We start from the raw sequence: 20,909 nt of genomic DNA, 5'->3' as shown, positions 1-20,909 counted from the left end.
TCCCTGTCTTACACATTATCCGCGTACCTGTTCAAAATATTTATCCAGTTTAACTTCTAAGATGCATACTATCAGTTATGATTTTAAATCTATAACCCTCCTCACACACCGCCCATCCAGAGGACGTGATTATTTTCATTCATTATACTCTTATGATGAATTAAATTCCACTGAATTGACTCTTAACCTGTTTTGAAACAGTCCTAGTCTCCCATATGTGGAAGGTGGGAGGTCAGGCAGGAAAACATTGGACTTGTTGACTTTTCAGGAGGTAATTCAGTCAGATCACTTCTATTGAAAAAAGCCCCAGGCAACATCATCCTTCTCAGTAGGTGCGAACATATCAATCCCCACATCGTGCGAGCGAGGCAGCATCAAATTCGATCAATGCTTAAGTCTCATTTTATTGGTCAGAGTGTTACTGAACATTTCGCGAATTCCACGCAGGCAGAGAGAGTCACCACTGCAGCAGTCACAGAGATCAGAACAGTGGTGCCTCCCCCCCAGCCCGTAGGCACAGTTGCTGAGGCTTTAAGAAATGTTGAGTCTGAGCGGAGGTGCTGGGGAGTCCTCGGAGTCAGTCGATTTCTTCACTTGAGCATTTCACAATCTTCCCGTCTGTCCGTACCAGCCAGAGATGCCCCAGGTCCCAGGACGCATGATTGAACCTCAGGTTTCCGATCTGTATCTTTGTCCAACCCCATCCAGTGGGACGGTCAAGGGAGATTCCCTTCCTGCAGGTGAAGGAACAATACAGTCAAAGTTCAGCCTTGTTACAAAACTGTGCAAGTCCGCGACCCCTCCTTCTTATCTCTGTAACTTTCTCTAGCCCCAATTACCCTCCATATCTCTGTAATCTCTCCAGCACCTATCACCCTCCCTATCTCTGTAGTCTCCTCCAGCCCCTACAACCCTTCCTATCTCTGTAACCTCCTCCAGCCCTCACAACCCTCCCAATATCTGTAAATTTCTCCAGCACCTAAAACCCTCCCAATCTCTGTAACCTCGTCCAGCCCTGCAACCCTCCCAATCTCTGTAACCTCCTCCAGCCCTGCAACCCTCCCAATCTCTGTAACCTCCTCCAGTCCCTACAACCCTCCCAATCTCTGTAATCTCCTCCAGCTCCTACAACCCTCCCATCTGTGCAACCTCCTTCAGACTCTACAACCCTCCCTATCTCTCTGCAAACTCCTCTCGCTCCTACAACTTTTTCTATCTCTGTTGGAAAACAGTGGCAGAATGAGACGGTCAGCATGGATTCAAGAAAGGGAAATCATGCTTGACAAATCTACTGAAAGTCTTCAAGTATGTAACTGGTAGAGTTGATGAGGAGGAATGTGGTTAATTTGAACTTCAGAAAGCTTTCGACAAAGCCCCACATAAGAGATTAGCATATAAAATTAAAGAGCATGGGATTAGGGATAGTGTATTGAGATGGATAGAAAACTTGTTGGCAGACAGGGAACAAAGAGTAGGAATAAATGGGTCTTTTTCAAATGGCAGGCAGTGACTAGCTGGGTACTGCAGGGATCAGTGCTAGGACCCCAGCTATTCACAATATGTATTAAAGATTTAGCTGAGGGAACAAAATTAACATCTCCAAATTAGCAGATGACACAAAGCTGGTGAGATGGTGAGTTGTACATCAGGAATATTGTGTTCAGCTTTGGTCTCCTTATCTGAGGATGCATGTTCCTGCTCTAGAAGGAGTGCAGCAAAGGTTTACCAGACTGATTCCTGGGATGGCGAGACTGACGTTTGAGGAGAGATGAGTTGGTTAGGATTATGTTCGCTGGAGTGGCACAGTGGTGCTGTGGTTAACACTGCTGCCTTGTGGCGCCGAGGACCTGCGTTCGATCCTGGCCCCGGGTCACTGTCCGTGCGGAGTTTGCACATTCTCCCAGTATCTGTGTGGTTCTCACCTCCACAACCCAAAGATGTGCAAGGTAGGTGGACTGGCCACGCTAAATTGCCCCTTAATTGGAAACATTTTTAAAAAGGAAAAGGATTATATTCGCTGAAGTTCAAAAAAATGAAGGGGGATCTCATAGAAATGTATAAAATTCTAACAGGACCAGACAGGGTAGATGCAGGAAGGATGTTCCTGATGGTGGGTGTGTCCAAAGCCAGGGGTCACAGTCTGAGGATAGGGGGGAGACCATTTGGGTCAGAGATGAGGAGAAAATTCTTTGCCCAGAGAATGGTGGGCCTGTGGAATTTGTTACCACAGAAAGCTGAGACTTCAAGAAGGAGTTAGATCTCGCATTTAGGGCGAGGGCAAAAATCTTCAGTCAATGATCCGGCATTCTTTTGAATTCCTCGATTGGCCCTGCCTCCCACACGCTCTCAGGTAGCACAATCCTGAACACTCGCTACTTGGGAAAGATTTTCCTCATGTCAGCATAGGCAATCGGGAACGATTTCTCCGTTCCTGTTCTCAAGACCCCCGTACGCACCCCCCCCCCCCCCACCCCCCCCAGCCCCCACCTCCGCAGCCCCTACATTTTGGACCTTAACGCAGAAACGGCTGAAAAAGATGGCCTTCTGAGTGTACCTGACTTCTTTGGGTGGATTAAACCATTCCCCGGCCTCCAAAAGGGGACAAATAGGAACATTCCCAGACTGAGGTTGGACTGATGCCCTTCCTGAAACTGATTTGAAAGGGTATTATCAAATTGAAGGGGCTCATTCAGAAACCAAGACACCAAGCGCCTCAGACCCTGAAGGTATTAAACAACAACACAGGATGTCGAAGACCTCCGATGGCAGCCATGAAGTGAACAGTCGCACAGAAGGTGGCTCCTGCTTGGAGATTTGTTTTTTGGCCCATTTTCCCATTCAGTGGGTGCTGTTCAGGTGGAAAGGTGGTGTCATTGGAGAGTTTGGAGTCCTCCTCCAGTGTGGGATGTCCGGTGGTACAATACGAGGAATAAGTCGAGTAAGGGATCCTCGTCAGACTCAGAAGATCCTCTTAGTGGACAACTGAGAGGCTGGTGGAATTCCTGGTGGAAGGGTTTATGAAGCAGAGGCAGGTGGTCACGGACAATCTGGCAAAGATTGATTGAGCACCTTCGGGAGCTCTGAATAGGGTGGAACAACAATTGGAAGTGCAGGGCTGGACAATTCAGAATGTGGCGGAGGAGGCGGTCAAAGGTCATGATGACCAGATTGCATGCTTGGAGGCAGAGGTGGCGATGTTGGCGGAGGGGCAGAGGACATTGAACGCCGAGGTCGATGACCTGGAGAATCACCCTAGACGCCAAAATTTGAGGATTTCTGGGCATAGAAAGTGGGAATACCACGGACTATGTGGCAAGATGTTTGGGAAGCTGGTGGGGGAGGGGGTCTTCGCAAACCTTCCTGAAATGGACCGGGCCCACCGGTCGTTGCGACAGAGGCCCAGATCTGGGGAGCTGCTATGGGTGATCATAGCCCGATTCTCCAGGTTCTTGGACAAGGCAAAGATCCTGGGGTGGGCGAAGGACACTCGAAAATGTAGAGGGGGAAGTCTATCTGAATCTATCAGGGCGTTGGGCACAACTGGCAAAAAGGTTCAATAAAGCCAAAGCGGCTCTTTATAAGAGCAAAGTGAGGTTTGGAGTGGTATGCCTGGCTCACCTGCGGATCACGTTCAGAGGCCGGGACCATTACTTCGAGAGAAGGTAAATGACTTTGTAAAAAATTACGGACCGGGTGAAGTTGAATGATGCATTTGGTTTCATATGAGTGGTAGGGTTTTTATTTTTATTTTTCTTGCTCTTTGTATTTTCCATTTTCTATTATGTCTTTAACTTTGTTGCTGGGTTATTGATTTGATGTTTGTTATAATATTGTTGGAAATGGTTGGAAATGTTGAGGGGGAGGGAGGCGAGGGAATAGGTGTGGGGATGGGTTTGTAGAATGTTCAATATTTACCTTTTGGGGGGGTTGCTGTTTGCTGATTCATTGAGTGTATAACCTGCATTTTTCCACAGATGGCAGAGATGCTAGTTAATGGGATCGAAGTTGGGGGGAGAGGGGGGAGAGGCCGCAATTGGTTATCTGGTGAGGAGGCGGGGAGGGTGTTTTTTATTTCCTTTGTTCGTTAAGGTAACAAGCCTGGGGGGGGGGCGGCTGGGTTCATTGTTTGGAATGAGGGAGGGGTGCCTTATTTGTTTGGTGTTCAGTGGGGGAGGGGGAGGGACAGACTATTGACGATGAAGGTTTCTTTGTTGACATACTGGTTTGAGTGGGGTGGCAGCGTCCATCTTGGGTGGGCCTGGGCCCGAAACGAGGTTGGGCCCAATCGGACCTCCTTGCGGGTGGAATATGGCTGATCAATGTAGAGTGGGGGAAGGGGCCCCAGAGGCACCCAACCAAGCTGGTTACATGGAACGTGAGGGGGTTAAATGGGCCTGTTAAAAAAACTCTGGGTGTTCGCCCATCTAAAATGTTTGACGGTGGACGTGATTCTCTTGCAGGAGACACATCTGAGAGTCCAGGACCAGACGGGGCTGAGGAAGGAGTGGCTGGCAGAGGTGTTCCATTCGAGTTTTGACGTGAGGACGATGGGGACCGCGGTGCTGATTAATTTGCTGACTAATACTTTGGTAGATTCAGGGGGGAGTGAGTGGGGTGTTGGCAAACGCTCTGGTGGTCCTGGTGAATGAATACCATATTCATGGGAGCATAGGGATTTTATCAAGAGGGTGCTGATGGCCATCTTTGACCTGGACTCACATCATGGGTGCAGGGGGGGGGCTTTAATTGTGTGCTAGGCCCCAGGCTAGAGAGGTCATGCCCAGAGTCCCTTACGTCATTGGGGGTGACAAAGGATCTACCGGAGTTCCTCGGGTTTATGGAGCAGATCGGAGTAGAGGGAGAGGGACCCATGGTGATTCAGATACCCGAGGGATAAGGAGTTTTCCTTCTTTTCACATGTGCACTGGCTCTACTCCCCTATTGACTTCTTTGTAGTGGGTAAGTTGTTACTCCCCGGGGTGGGGGCGGAGTATTCGGCGATTGTTATTTCTGACCACGATCCACATTATATGGATTCGAGTTTAATAGAGGGCTGTGCTCAATGACCCCCATGGAAGCTTGATACGGGATTGTTCACAGACAAGTGGGAGTTTGTGAGAGGATAGCTTCCACTATTGGAACCTCTGTGGAATTTAATAAGAACGAGGATGTCTCACCTTCCATGTTCTGGGAGGCATTAAAGGGGGTCATTAGCGGGAGTTAATTTCAATTAAATCTCACAGAGATAAGTCAGGTAGGGCGGAGGGGCAGAGGTTGGTGGAGTCTATCCTGGAGGTGGACCGTCAATACTCTGCTGCCCCAACGGTGGAACTGTTCGTGGGGAGGAAGAAGGGGAGAGGAAGGCCAGCCGGTTATTGGCTCAACAGCTGAGGCGGCCTCTGTGGAAATAGGGGGGGACGGGAGGGGGGGGGGGGGAGTGGATTGTTGGTTTCAAAAGATCAACGGGGATTTGAGATCTTTTACCAGGGGCTGTACAGTTTGAGCTTCCGGGGGAAGACTCGACTATGGTACAGTTTCTGGGTGGGTTGGTCTTCCTGGTGGTGGAGGGGGAAAGAGAGTAGGAGCTGGAGGCGTCGCTCGGGCTGGAGGAAATAATGAAACGTATGTGTTCTCTGCAGTCGGAGAAGGGCCCGGACAGATTCCCTGTCGGAAACTTTCAGTTGTATAGGGGTACATGTCCACTTTCCCCGTTACTGTTTGCTTTAGTGATCAAGTCATTGACCTTAGTTCGTCGGCTGGGTGGAAGGGCATAGAGAGGGGATATAGGGAGCATAGGGTGTCCCTGTACATGGACAACTTATTGTTGTATGTTACGGACCCTCTCACTAATGTGGGGTAGATAATGGCAGGGTAATTCTCAGGGTATCGACTGAACATGGGCAAGAGTGAGGTTTATCTGGTGAACTCTCCGGGGAAGGGAGCTGATCTGATGAAATTCACGTTTTGACTGGCCAAGACTAATGTTAGGCACCTGGGGATACAGGTGACTCATGATTGGGCCTTGGTGCACAAGTTAAACCTGGCCAGTCTAGTACAGAGGGTGAGGGCGGACTTGAAGAGATGGGATGTCCTCCCATTGTCATTGGCGGGAAGGGTCCAGACTGTTCAAATTAACGTTCTTCCAAGGTTCTTGTTTGTGTTTCAGTGCCTTCCAATCTCCCCCCCCCCCCCACCCCCCAACCCCGGGTTCGCAGGGGGAGGGTTGGCATTACGTAATTTGAAGAATTATTACTGGGCGGTGAACACCAAGAAAATGTAGGGGTGGGTTGTGGACTCGGGGTCAGTTTGGGGGTGTTTGGAGGAGGCTTCTGCACAGGTTTGAGTTTAAAGGCATTTGTCATGTCTCTTCTTCCGTTCTTGCTGGCCAAATACTCGACGAGCCCAGTGATAACAGCTTCTCTGAGAATATGGAACTAATTCAGACAGCACTTTAAACTAGATTACATGCCGCCAATGGTGTCAATCTGTAGGAACCATAGGTTTATATCAGCTGGAATGAATTTGTCGTATAAGATCTGGGACAGGTAGGGATTGGTTCATGGAGGGTATTTAGATATTTATAGGTATGGAACTTTGTCCGGGAGGAACTCTCTTAATTTCCTCGTTTACCAGAGCCCTCTCTTATGGATAAGGTGCTGTCCCTTGTTGAGATAGAGAAAGGGAGGATGTCAGATATTTATGGGCATTTGATGGAGACGGAGGGGGAGGAGACTTCGTTGGAGCAAGCAATGGGAAATTGGGAGGAAAGCTGGGTTGTGCTTTTGAGGCGGGGATGTGTGGAACGAGATTTTGAGTAAGGTTAATTCTACCTCCTCATGTGTATGACTGAGTTTGATTCAGTTTAAAGGGGTGCATTGGGCGCACATGACCAGGGTGCAGATGAGTAGGTTTTGTCTGGGGGGGGAGGGGGTGGAAGATAGATGCGAGGGTTGTTCGAGGGGGCCGGCGAACCACTCGCACATGTTTTGGTCTTCCCCTAAATTAGTCAAGTTCTGGGCTTCCTTCTTCAAAAATATGTCAGAGATTTTGCGGGTTAGAGTGGAGCCGTGACCATGTGTGGCGATCTTTTGGGTGTCGGACCTGCCGGGGCTGCAGGAGGGGAAGAAGGCTGACGTCTTGGCCTTCACCTCTCTGATAGCCTGGAGGTGGGTTCTGCTCACGTGGAGGGCATCGGCACCGCCTAAGGTGTCGGCCTGGCTGGGGGACCTGTGGGAGTCCTGCACTTGGAAAAAAAGTCAAATACACCAATAGGGGTCGGAGGAGGGGTTCTATTAGACGTGGATACCATTTATTACCTTCGTTAAGGAACTGGTTGTCGCCTATAAGGGGGAGGTGGGGGCAGCAGTGAGCATACTTGATAAATAAGGGAGAGATGGGACTGGGCTGTGGGGATAGTTTTATCAAAATTGCATAAGCCTGTTTTTCTTTTTTTTGGTATGTTGCAAAATTGAAAATGCCCTGAATAAAAATATTTCGAAGAATCAACGTGGGATGTCAGATGAAACATTAATATTCTTTGGAGAAGGACCTTGAACTTGTAGAAGGTTGCATGATAAGGGAGCCTGGCTCTTTCCTTCTTATAAAATCAGCTGCAGGCAGCCCGTGGGCAACTTGAACAGAAAGCCATCAAATACAGCCAGGGGAACTGATAATAACGACTCGTTGGTGGGGAAATCGCAACTGAGAGAAGGACCTCCCGTACCGTAACCACCAACACCCACAGCCTGTTCCAAACACAAGTTAACCTGCGAATCAACCTCCTAGAAATTCAAGTACAGGGCGCCTCACGGCCTGCTGAGAATGTTTCACTTCACAGCTCCCTCAGTCCAACTTCAAAGCACCAACTTCATTCCCGAAACTGGGCCAATCGCATGGGAGATGGAGATGTTAAATCGGGCGCTGACTTAACCATGAATAGTAACAGTGTTTGCTACCTTTATTTGCAAACAACCATTGTGTGTGTGTGTACATATGTGTGTGCATGCGTATGTATTCTTGCATGTTTTTGGGGCATGTGTGAGAGAATAAATAACCTCCTTTATTTTTAAACTCACAAAAAACTTGCTGCTGGAAATACTTAACTGGGGCCCCATGCTCCAAGGGTAAGAAAACGCATACCTTTTACACAGAAAACATTCTGATCACAGGTTACAAAGTTACCACATGCATTCTGTCCATGACTCTGCTGTGTCTAGACAAACCCCACCCCCCCCACCCGCCCTCCTGATTTTGAACACCGTGATCAAATCCCCCTCTCAACCTTTTTGTCTCCGAGAAGAACTGCCCCATATTGCCCAATCTGCCCGCGTCACTGGAACCATTCATGTAAACCTTTCTCCATGCCCTGTCTCTCTAGTGTCTCCACATCCTTCTTAAAGTGCGGTTCCCACAACAATGCAGCAGTTGAGCCTGAAACAGTGTTTAAGATAGATTCAGCATAACTTTATTCTCTTGTACTCTAGGCCACTGTTGATCAAGTCCAGGAGACTGAATACTTTAGTAACCACTTTCTTGACCTGCCCTTCCACCTTCAGTGCAGTGTGGACAGATACCCCCAAGCCTGTCACACTTGGCTCAGTGAATAAAACTGTTAATTAAGCCAGAAGGTTGTGAGCTCAAGGGGCCCCACCCCTCAGCGCAGAGTCTGCGACTCCAGTGCAGCACTGTCAGAAGTACTGTTTCTTTTTTTTGAAACAGGGGGCTTGTAATGCAATGATTAACATTGCCGTGCCTCAGACTCGGAAAGCTCTAGGTTCGAGTCCCAACCCACAGCGTGACGGTCATGGAAGGCACATGAATAACACTTCACTCAAACTAGAAGTCATGCCAGTGTCAGGGACAAAGGATGGGAGAGATTCCTGGTCTGCCATATGATGGGGAGGACGTTGGAACCTCGACTGTCGCACTAACCAGATAAACATGCACGTGAAAAGTATAAGAGCCCTGTTCTATCCCAGTGTGATGAACGTTTTTTTTTTAGGAATATTGGCTTCTAAATATTGGGACAAATTAATGGTTGGACGCCTGGGGTTAGAGTGTGTTTGACTGCAGTGGTCATGTTTTTTAAAGAAAAGATTTTGTTTAGTAAAGGCCTGGGAGCTTCTCGGAGCCAGAAGGTGAAATTGACCAGAGGATGTGGTTTTCAGTCTAGGCTAATGCACTATAGTTTGATTGGGGAAAGTCCCTGGGGAGTTTAAAAATATATATTTTTACTGAAGTTTGCATTTTTACACTGTACAAGAAATGGATGAAACAATAACAATTTACATGTTGGTCCCTGGGGAATTAATGTACTTTCAGCCTGCAGAGGGTAATTTATCTTTCAGCATGGGGCGATGAGGTCATTGCTGGGAGCAGCCATGGGATGCAGAGAGACACTTTGAAAAAGCTTCAGAGCGACAGTTTTAGAGAAGGTTTTTGGAGACAAAAGAGGTAAATTCTGATCTGTGTGACACTGAGTCCACAATTCTCTCACAGTAGGATAGTCAAAAAAGAGTAATAATCTTAAATCAGAGCAATCTAGCCTGGCGGCAAGGGAGAAGCTGGCGACCCAGCTCTTTGAAGATATTCAGCCAGAATTATAAGCCAATGTGTTCTGTAAAGCGAGTATTATTCTAGCCAGGCTGACTTTAAGATAGATTGAGAGCTGTATGTTTATTTTCTTATTGTTCAATGGGAAATTGAGTAGCAGTGTTTATGGGGTAATTGTAAACTGTTCTTTACAGGTGTGAAGTTAATAAAGTTTTGTTTAAAAAGAAATACCAAATCCCAATGTCTTCATGCAAACACTCCTGGAGTGAATCATTCCTTCCACACCGTCTTATAATTGAACTAACAAATTGCCACTGTTGGGGTCTGGTCTGGAATCCTAATACCAGAGATCGATGAATTACTTCACATTTCCAATCAGGACAATTCGCCACCCTCCCCCTCCCTCTGGCCAATCACACTTATCACCCGCTCCCTCCTGTGTTTTTGAGCTCTTTCCATTGCACCAGGGGGTTTACCTCATGTACAGCTGTTGGGTGACGCTGATCCCAAAGACTCGCCCATCGCTGCCGACCTCGATGTTCTGGAACTTTCCGAAGACGCGTGTCCAACTGGTGCCAATGCAGGACGAGGGCTTGACGTTGAGTCGGTAGTAGACGTCCCTGGCGAGGGTCACCCCCCAGCAGCCCAGGGGTCCGCAGGAGTAGTACCGCATCCGGCTCCCGATGCTGTTGAAGGTGGCGGACCTGTTGTCGGTGACGGCGGCCAGGTCTTGGCTGTTGATGCAGAAGGTGGAGCCAAACTGGTCGACTCCCGCCAGTATCCGCTCTCCCCCAGCGTCCAGCTGAATCAGTTCACCATCTGAAAGGATTTAAGAGAGCGGGATTAGCTTCAGTCTGGTCAACTCCCTTGCGACAACCTCCACGCAACCCCCTCCCCTAACAGCCCCATTATCTTAGGCTTCACATGGTGCCTGAAAGACTAGGCCGATTGTAATCACGGTGTCTGGTTTGACTCCGCCTTATCGCCAATCACTGGCCCACACTGTGCCGGTTATCCAATCCGTAACGTCAGCCATCTTTCCCGCCCCACCCCATTCCTGCCCTGCCCCAGCCTGTCCCTGCCCCCTGACCCCATTCCACGAACCAGAGCCTTTGTTAGCTCCAGACTCACTAATGCCACCATTCTCCTTCCCTGGCCACCCATCACCTGCCCACTGTGAACTTCAACTCATCTAAAATACTACTACCCCCCCACCATCCCTGTGTATATCCCCAACGTGCAGCGGATCACCTCCACTCACTCACACCTCCAGGCTGCATTGCTGAATGTTCCACAACATTGTGTTCAAATCCCTTCCCGCTTCCCATAAGCTCTGTAACTTCTTCCAGTACCTACAACTCTCCCTATCTCTGTAACCTCCTCCAACCATTAAAAACCTCCCTACCCCTGCAACCTCCCCCAGTCCCTACAACTCTCCCTATCTCTGTAACCTCCACTAGCTCCTACAACCCTCCCTATTTCTGTAACCTCCCCCAGCCCCTACAACTCTCTCTAACTTTGTAACCTCCTCCAGCCCTACAAACCTCCCTATCCCTGCAACCTCCTCCAGCCCGCTGCAACCCTCCCTATCTCTGTAACCTCCTCTAGCTCCTACAACCCTTCCTATTTCTGTAACCTCCTCCAGCCACTACGACCCTCCCTATCTCTGTAACCTCCTCCAACCATTAAAAACCACCCTATCTCTGTAACCTCCTCCAGTCCCTACAACCCTCCGTATCTCTGTAACCTCCTTCAACCTTTACAACCCACCCAGTCTCTGTAGCCCCCTCCAGCCTCTACAACCTTCCCTATCTCTGTAACCCCCTCCAGCATCTACAACCCTCCAACCTTCCCTATCTCTGTAACACCCTCCAGCCCCTACAACCTTCCCTCTCTCTGAATCCCCCTCCAGCATCTACGACTTTCCCTATCTCTGTAACTCCCTCCAGCGCCTACAACCTTCCGTATCTCAGTAACCCCCTCCAGCATTTACAACATTCCCTATCTCTGTGATCTCCTCCAGCCCCTACAACACTCCCTACCTCTGTGACCTCCTCCAGTCCCTACAATCCCCCTTATCTCTGTAACCTCCTCCAGCCCCTACAACCCTCCCATCTCTATTACAACCTCAAGCTCCGACAACCCTCCCTGCCTCTGGAATCTCCTCCAGCCCTAAAAACATGTGAGGTCTCTGTGCACATCGCTTTATTTCTTGTGATTTGCACTGTCAGAGGGTCAATACTGAGGGAGTGCTGCATTGCCAGAGGGTCAGTACTGAGGGTGTGCTGTACTGTCGGAGGGTCTGTACTGAGGGAGCGCTGCACTGTCAGAGGGTCAGTACTGAGGGTGTGCTGTACTGTCAGAGGGTCAGTACTGAGGGAGTGCTGTATTGTCAGAGGGTCAGTACTGAGGCAGTGTTGCACTGTCGGAGGGTCAGTACTGAGGGAGTGCTGCACTGTCAGAGGGTCAGTACTGAGGGAGTGCTGCACTGTCGGAGGGTCAGTACTGAGGGAACTCTGCACTGTCAGAGGATCAGTACTGAGGGAGTGCTGCACTGTCAGAGGGTCAGTATTGAGGGAGTGCTGCACTGTCAGAGGGTCAGTACTGAGGGAGTGCTTCACTGTCAGAGGATCAGTACTGAGAGAGTGCTGTACTGTCAGAGAGTCAGTACTGAGGGAATGCCACACTGTCAGAGGGTCAGTACTGAGGGAGTGCTGCACTGTCAGAGAGTCAGTACTGAGGGAGTGCTGCACTGTCAGAGGGTCAGTACTGAGGGAGTGCTGCGCTGTCAGAGAGTCAGTAATGAGGGAGTGCTGCACTGTTGGATGGTCAGTACTGAGGGAGCGCCGCTGCACTTTCAGAGGATCAGTACTGAGAGAGTGCTGTACTGTCATTGAGTCAGTACTGAGGGACTGCCACACTGTCAGAGGGTCAGTACTGAGGGAGTGCCGCACTGTCAGAGGGTCAGTACTGAGGGAGTGCTGCACTGTCAGAGAGTCAGTACTGAGGGAGTGCTGCACTGTCAGAGGGTCAGTACTGAGGGAGTGCTGCGCTGTCAGAGGATCAGTACTGAGGGAGTGCTGCACTGTCAGAGGGTCAGTACTGAGGGAGTGCTTCACTGTCAGAGGGTCAGTAATGAAGGAGTGCTGCACTGTCAGAGGGTCAGTATTGAGTGAACATTAGTAGAATCTCGCTGTCTGTTCATTTCCTACAAATTTCATTGACTGGGAAACATTTGAGAAATGCAAATCCTTTATAAATGTCTGGTAAAGCCGTGACTTACTGAATATAGGGTTCAAGGTTCCTGATGTCATCCGAAAAATCTTTCTCTTGTGATCCACTCCCCAAACTCCTGCCGGACCCACAGTGACGTGTTTGAGTGTACCAGGGATCCGGATCCAGGAATCCCGCAGCCTGGTGTACACGGAGCCTGTATAATTCACTCCGAACACCATGCCGATTCCAGCATCAATCTGCTTCATTGTTCCAGCAATATCTGTGCATCTGGTGGCTGGAGAGAGAAAACACAACAAAGTGAAGGTGAGAAGTCCACATTCCCAACTGAACTCCCATCCCAGTCACACAACCATACGCAGTCACTCCCTCTACCTCTCCCTCTCTCACACTCACTCACTCTCCATCTGTCTTGCTCTGACTGTCTCGCTCTCACTATCTGTCTGTCTGTCTCCCTCTGTCTGTGGCTCTGTCTCATTCCCTTACTCTGTCTGTCTCTGTCTGTGTCTCTCTCTGTCTCACTCCCTCTCTCTAGTCTGTCTCTCTCTCTGTCTGTCTCTCTCTCTCCCTCTCTCTATCTGTCTCTGTCTGTGTCTCTCTCTGTCTCTCTCTCTGTCTCACTCCCTCTCTGTCTGTCTCTGTCTCTCTCCCTGTTTCTCTGTCTTTCTCTCTCTCTATGTCTCTCTCTGTTTGTCTCTCTCTCTCTCTATGTCTCTCTCTGTTTGTCTCTCCCTGTTTCTCTGTCTCTCTCTCTATGTCTCTCCTTGTTTCTCTGTCTCTCTCTCTCTATGTCTCTCTCTGTTTGTCTCTCCCTGTTTCTCTGTCTCTCTCCCTCTATGTCTCTCCCTGTTTCTCTGTCTCTCTCTCTCAATGTCTCTCTCTGTTTGTCTCTCCCTGTTTCTCTCTCTCTCTCTCTCTGTCTCTCTCTCTCCTTGTTTTTTTCTCTCTCTCCGTCTCTCCCTCTGACTCTCTCTCTCTCTGTCTCTCCCTCTGACTCTCTCTCTCTCTGTCTCTCTGTTTCTCTCTCTCTCTCTGTCTATTTCTCTCTCTCTCTCTCTCTTTCTGTCTCTGCTTGTTTCTCTGTCTCTTTCTCTCTCTCTTTTTCTCTCTGTCTCTCTCTCTGTCTCTCTCTCTGTGACTCTTTATCTTTATGTCTCTCTATCTTTATCTCTCTCTCTATCTGTCTCTGCATGTTTCTCTGCCTCTTTCTCTCACTCTCTGTCTCTCTGTGTGGTCTCTCTGTGTGGTGAATGTATTCACCTAATGCATGAGCTGTCTGTATAATGATGTGACCTATGACCTGGAAGTGATGATACGGTCTACTTCCAGGTACTGTACTGGAACCCTGGTGGGCTCCGCCTCTGGCTCCGCCCTCACCGGGGCCATATATAGACCGGCCACCTGTGGGTGGCACTCATTTGTACAGCCGACTCTGGCAGGCGAGTTCATGGATAATAAAGCCTAATAATGTTCACCGTTCTCACGATCTCACAGTGAATTGACAGTATAACAATTTATTATCCATCGACAGCACCATGGAAGCCGCTCTAAAGCCAGATAAGCTCGAACTCGACACGCACGCGTCAGAGGCCAAGGAGATCTTAGAACATTGGCTTTGCTGCTTCGAGGCCTACCTCGACTCCTCCACAATGTCTCCCACAGAAACCCTCAAGCTGCGGCTCCTCCACACTCGGGTGAGCCATCGAATCTCCGTGATGATAGAGAAAGCTGCCACGTACGAGGCGGCGGTCGCAAGCCTCAAGGCGCATTTCGTGAAGCCCGTAAACGAGGTGTTCGCCCGACACCTTCTCACTACTCGCCGTCAGCGTGTCGAGGAATCGCTGGACGAGTATCTGGAAACCCTGACCCTACTCGCGAGGAATAGCAGCTACTGGGATGTGACGGCAGAGGAACACATGAACCTACAGATCCAGGACACCCACGTGGCTGGGGTCCGGTCGAACTACATCAGGCAGTGCTTGCTGGAAAACGGGACCTCTGACCTGCGGGTCACGGTAAAGCTAGCTACCTCGTTAGAGGCGGCCTACCAGAGCCTCAGTGCGGTCCACGCGGGCCCGGCAAACCCCTCGTGGACACCATCGTCGCGGCCCCCGTCGGACCCGACTACGTCACAGGCCTGTGCCGCGCGGCTGCCAGTCCAGCCCGGGGAACCACAGTGCTACTTCTGCGGCCAGGGTCAACACCCCCGGCAGCGTTGCCCAGCCCGCACAGCGACGTGCAGCAACTGTGGGAAAAATGGACACTTCGCCAGAGTCTGTCTGGGCCGACCTAAAGCCCAGAAATCGAAAACTCGCCAGGCCCAGCCCATGGACTCACAGGCCCGCAGACCCCGCAATGTGGCTGCGTGCCTGCCCGGTACGCCCCCTTCACATGTGTCATCAGCCTCATGCGACTCATGGGGGCCGCCACCTTGGCCGCTGGTTCCAACACCGGCCGACATGTGCGACTCGTGGGGGCCGCCATCTTGGTCGTCAGCTCCAGCACCGACCGACACGTGCGACCGATGGGGGTGGCCATCTTGGTCACCATCTTCGACCCAACCCGACACGTGCGACTCATGGGAGCCGCCATTTTGTGACCCCGATACCGCCGACCACGCTGGCTACCTGCAGCTTGGCGCAGTCACCCTCGACCAGTCGCAGCCAAATTCACCTGAAAAACCCAATGATGGTCGACTGGGTCAACGGGCACGAGACCCGGTGTCTTTTCGACTCCGGGAGCACGGAGAGCTTTGTCCACTCTGACATGGTAAGGCGCTGCTCCCTCCACATCTACCCCGCATCCCAAACAATCTCCCTTGCCTCCGGTTCCTATTCGGTTCAGATCCAGAGGTACTGTATCGCTAACCTCACGATGCAGGGCGCAAAGTACACTCGTTTTAAGCTGTACGTCCTTCCTCACCTCTGCGCCCCCCTACTGCTTGGATTAGACTTCCAATGTAGTCACCGAAGCCTGATCCTACAGTTCGGCAGACCCTTGCCCCCCCCCTCACGGTGTGCAGCCTCGCGACCCTCAAGATCTCCCCCCCTTCGCTCTTTGCGCACCTCACTCCCGACTGTAAGCCCATCGTCACCAGGAGCAGGCGGTACAGTTCCCAAGACATGACATTTATCAAGTCGGAGGTCCAGCGACTGTTGAGTGAACGGATCATCGAGGCCAGCAACAGCCCCTGGAGTGGTGGTCATCCGGACCGGGGAAAAGAAACGGATGGTTGTGGACTACAGCCGGACAAGCAACCGGTTCACGCAACTGGATGCGTACCCCCTTCCCCGCATAGCCGAGATGGTCAACCAGTTCGCGCAGTACCATGTGTTTTTAACGGTCCATCTGAAGTCGGCCTACCACCAGCTCCCAATCCGCGTGGAAGAGCGCCACTACACTGCCTTTGAAGCAGCCGGCCGACTCTTCCACTTCCTCAGGGTCCTCTTCGGCGTCACTAACGGGGTCTCGGTCTTTCAGAGAACGATGGACCGAATGGTGGACCAGTACGGTTTGCAGGCTACATACCCCTACTTGGACAATGTGACCATCTGCGTCCATGATCAGCAGGACCATGACGCCAACCTTCAGAGGTTCCTCCAGGCCGCACTACCCGACTGGCCATCCTCGGCTACGTCGTGGAGAACGGAGTCCTAGGGCCCGACCCTGACCGTATGTGCCCCCTCGCGGAACTCCCCCCTCCCCACATCCTCAAGGCCCTCAAACGATGCCTGGGGCTGTTCTCCTACTACGCCCAGTGGGCCCCCAACTATGCGGACAAATCCCACCCACTTATTTAAACCACCACTTTTCCCCGGACAGCTGAGGCCCGCTCGGCCTTCAGCCGCATCAAGGCCGACATCACCAAGGTCGCAATGCACGCGATGGACGAGTCCGTCCCCTTTCAGGTAGAGAGCGATGCGTCAGACGTCGCACTGGCCGACACACTCAACCAGGCGGGCAGGCCAGTAACATTCTTCTCTAGAACCCTCCACGCTTCCGAAATCCGACACTGCTCGGTCGAGAAGGAAGCACAAGCCATAGTGGAAGCCGTGCGGCACTGGAGGCACTACCTAGCCGCTAGGAGGTTCACCCTCGTCACCGACCAGCGGTCGGTTGCCTTCATGTTTGACAACGCACAACGGGGCAAAATAAAAAATGACAAAATCTTGAGGTGGAGGATCGAACTCTCCACCTACAATTACGATATCAAGTATCGTCCTGGGAAGCTCAATGAGCCCCCAGATGCCCTGTCCCGCGGCACATGCGCCAGCGCGCAAGATGACCGACTCCGGGCTATCCACGATGACCTCTGTCACCCGGGGGTCACCCGGCTTACCCACTTTATTAAGGCCCGCAATCTGCCCTTCTCCACCGAGGAGGTCAAGGCCATGACCAGAGACTGCCAGGTCTGCACGGAGTGCAAACCGCACTTCTACCGGCCACACAAGGCCCGCCTGGTAAAGGCCTCCCGGCCCTTTGAGCGCCTAAGTATTGACTGCAAAGGGCCCCTCCCCTCAACCAACCATAATATATACTTTCTAACCGTCGTCGATGAGAACTTCCGCTTCCCCTTCGCTGTCCTCTGTCTCGACATGACCTCAGCCACTGTGATTAAGGCACTGCACAGCATCTTCACACTGTTCGGTTTCCCTGCTTATGTCCACAGCGACCGGGGCACATCGTTCATGAGCGATGAGCTACGTCAGTACCTGCTCAGCAAAGGCATCGCCTCGAGCAGGACTATGAGCTATAACCCGCAGGGAAACGGGCAGGTGGAGAGGGAGAACGCGACGGTATGGAAGGCCGTCCTTCTGGCCCTCCGGTCCAGAAGTCTCCCGACCCCCCCGCTGGCAGGAGATCCTCCCCGATGCCCTCCGCTCCATTAGATCGCTCCTCTGCTCAGCCACGAACGAGACCCCTCACGACCGTCTGTTTGTCTTCCCTAGGAAGTCCATCTCCAGAGTCTCGCTTCCATCTTGGCTGACAACTCCAGGACCAGTCCTTATCCGGGGGCATATGAGGAGCCATAAGACCGACCCCCCTGGTCGAGAGGGTGTTGCACGCCAACCCCCAGTACGCCTACATTGCGCACCAAGACGGACGGCAAGATACGGTCGCCCTCCGAGGTCTGGCGCCAGCTAGTTCCCCTGCAAACGCGCCCCCTCCCACTGCCTACCGCCACCCCCAGCACCCCTGGGTCTCCTGTATTGTCCCACGCCGGCACTACCGCCACCCATCACCCCCCTGCCTACCCCCAACCGTCTCCGACACGCCGGACTGAGGCTCAAGCTCCAGACACGACGGCCCCGGAGTCACCATCTGCAACAACCGTGCCCAACGCATCACCAGAGCTGAGGAGGTCTAAAAGAACGATCCGGCCTCCAGACAGACTGAAAATTTAATGACCCCACGTCACCCCCGCTGGACTTAATTTTTTTAACAGGGGTGAATGTGGTGAATGTATTCACCTAATGCATGAGCTGTCTGTATAATGATGTGACCTATGACCTGGAAGTGATGATACGGTCTACTTCCAGGTACTGTACAGGAACCCCGGTGGGCTCCGCCCTCACCAGGGCCATATATAGACCGGCCACCTGTGGGTGGCACTCACTTGTACAGCTGACTCTGGCAGGCGATTTCATGGATAATAAAGTCTAATGTTCACTCGTTCTCACAGTCTCACAGTGAATTGACGGTATAACAATCTGTCTCTCTCTCTCTCTGTGACTCTCTCTCTCTCTGTCTGTCTCTCTCTGTCTCTCTCTCTCTCCGTCTCTCTCTCTCTGGGTGCGACCTACCCGAATGCAAACAAACAGAGTCCCACAATGAGCGTGAATAGCCATGTGTCGTCCGGTGCTCGGAGCACGGAGAAATCCGAAGCCATCGAAGGGCCTGTTCCCTTTCGGGTACGTTTGGGGCCTCAGCAGGGAACTCCCCAACGAGGCCGCACTCAGTCCCATTCTCTGCACCCAGAGGCTCTGCCTGCTGGAACTCAGTGCAGAAAGAGATCAAATGGCCAATCCCCCCCCCCCCCCCCAAATCTCTCCACCCGCTCCCCCCATCTCTCTCCCCCTCCCTTGGCACAAGCTCTGAACACCCAACCCAACTCACCTGTAAGCAGGGAACTCCCAGGCCCGATCCCCGTTACAGGAAAACTGCCAGGATGGCATCTTGGCACTATCATGGTGGCAGGCTGGCTGTGCTATGGTGTGCGGATGGCACCAGCAGCACCAGGGCAAGCCCCTGGGGGCCTCCAATCCCCTGGGAGACCCCATGAGTGCTGTTCCATCTGAAATGAAATTAAATGAAAATCGCTTATTGTCACAAGTCGGCTTCAAATGAAGTTACTGTGAAAAACCCCTAGTTGCCACATTCCGGCGCCTGTTCGGGGAGGCTGGTACGGGAATTGAACCGTGCTGCTGGCCTGCCTTGGTCTGTTTTAAAAGCCATATCTTTAGCCCTGTGCTAAACCAGCCCCATCTGGTACCTGTTTGTGGGGACCAGTAATGAACGGCGCTTGTGTGGGATCTCCGAGGCGAGAGGTTAGATCCCACACCTTGGTCAGATTGTGGGAGAGTATCTTAGAACAAGACTAGCTGTCTCACTCTAATCTGCAGATTTGCTGAAAGGTGATCTGTCCACAATGGGCAGGATTCACACTGTGACGTCTTGCAAGGTTGCATTCGATCACACGAGGCAGGGCGAGCCGGGTAGATCCCGGAAGTGGGATCTCCCAGCATCTGCCAGCCCCGCCAGGCTGACCAGCCTTTCGGGCATAACTCAGCCGCAGGTCACGGCCTAAGTGTCATTGAGGTGGGTTTGACTAGGGGTTTCTCACTGTCTCTGTCAGCGAGTTCTCCATCGCTATCTGAGCACAGTTTGTCATTTATTGGGGCCATGGGGTGTTTCTCACCAGTTTGGCTGATAGAAGCCGGACGACCCCGCTCCCGGAATTGCTTTTTGGCAATTCTGCACATAGGAGCAAGAAAGCTAGCCTCACTCTAATATGCAGTTTGCTGAGGCACCCGAGGTATTGGGACCTATCCCCTTTGCCTTGGAGATCTTTGGCGAGTGCAGTTCAGTACTGGTCTCCACAAACAGTAAACTCCGCTTCTCGGCCTTTTGGCTAAGATCAAGTGTAGTATCATTTGATCAAGGGAAGCTGAGGATTTTGATGTCGATCGTGGATTGGAGAACACGGAGAGATTGAAGTCGTCAAAGAGGAAACGTTTAGAGCTTGGCTGCTATTGGTGGATCTAAATGCTGGTCTAAGGCTCTGGTTTAGGTCTAACGCCGGTACAGTTTAGACTCAACGTACGAGCTATGGCGGCAGCTGCATCCCGACCACCAAGCTGGGGAGTGCGAAACACTGTCCGAGTCACAGCGAAGAAGGCGGAAGGGGAGTCACCTGTGGACCGGAACTTCTTTGTGAAGCGGGTGCTGCTCGAGTGTTGCGGGTTTCAAGCAACAGATATCTTCTGCTTGCAAAACTTCCCCAAAAAATGGATATTTTGACGTCACCTTCAAAAGTGTCGCAGCGTGCATCAAATTCTTGAACGTGTTCAAAGAAAAAGGTAACCAGAGTCCCTTGTCTATCCTGACTGTGGAGCCTCTGTTTACGCTACCGTCGCAGCAAAACCGGGTTCATAGAATTTACAGTGCAGAAGGAGGCCATTCGGCCCATCGAGTCTGCACCGGCTCTTGGAAAGAGCACCCTACCCAAGGGCAACACCTCTCCCCTATCCCCATAACCCAGTTACCCCACCCAACACTAAGTGCAATTTTGGACACTAAGGGCAATTTATCATGGCCAATCCACCTAACCTGCACATCTTTGGACTGTGGGAGGAAACCGGAGCACCCGGAGGAAACCCACGCACACACAGGGAGGATGTGCAGACTCCGCACAGACAGTGACCCAAGCCGGAATCGAACCTGGGACCCTGGAGCTGTGAAGCAATTGTGCTATCCACAATGCTACCGTGCTGCCCTTTTTTTTTTTTTTCTTTAATATATTAGTCTGTTCTCTTAACTCCAGCCATCATAGACATTCTTTCTGACCCAATTCCTTGGTTATCATAGAATAAATTGGTTGTTACACTGCACACGTACAACCC

General features: G+C 51.4%; 1 protein-coding gene across 2 annotated transcripts in view; it reads right to left on the bottom strand.

The window, feature by feature from the left end:
• Nucleotides 1–379: 379 nt before the first annotated feature.
• Nucleotides 380–20,909, bottom strand: part of LOC140386540 (fish-egg lectin-like) — a 53,605-nt gene continuing 33,075 nt past the window's right edge. Inside the window, exons 1-4 of one of the 2 annotated variants that reach the window (XM_072468956.1) lie at nt 18,904–19,054; nt 12,836–13,063; nt 10,029–10,371; nt 380–734 (exon numbers count right to left, since the gene is read on the bottom strand). In XM_072468956.1, the coding sequence (XP_072325057.1) occupies nt 578–734; nt 10,029–10,371; nt 12,836–13,063; nt 18,904–18,976 (801 nt within the window). In that variant the 5' untranslated portion in view covers nt 18,977–19,054 and the 3' untranslated portion in view covers nt 380–577. Of the gene's footprint in view, nt 735–10,028; nt 10,372–12,835; nt 13,064–18,903; nt 19,055–20,909 lie in introns of those variants that run through there. The other variant, XM_072468957.1, reaches the window with a different exon arrangement.

Source organism: Scyliorhinus torazame, chromosome 12, assembly GCF_047496885.1.
Source record: "Scyliorhinus torazame isolate Kashiwa2021f chromosome 12, sScyTor2.1, whole genome shotgun sequence".
NCBI classification, from domain to species: domain Eukaryota; kingdom Metazoa; phylum Chordata; class Chondrichthyes; order Carcharhiniformes; family Scyliorhinidae; genus Scyliorhinus; species Scyliorhinus torazame.
The sequence above is the reverse complement of the archived record's forward strand: the minus strand, read 5'-3'. Positions and strand labels throughout refer to the sequence as shown.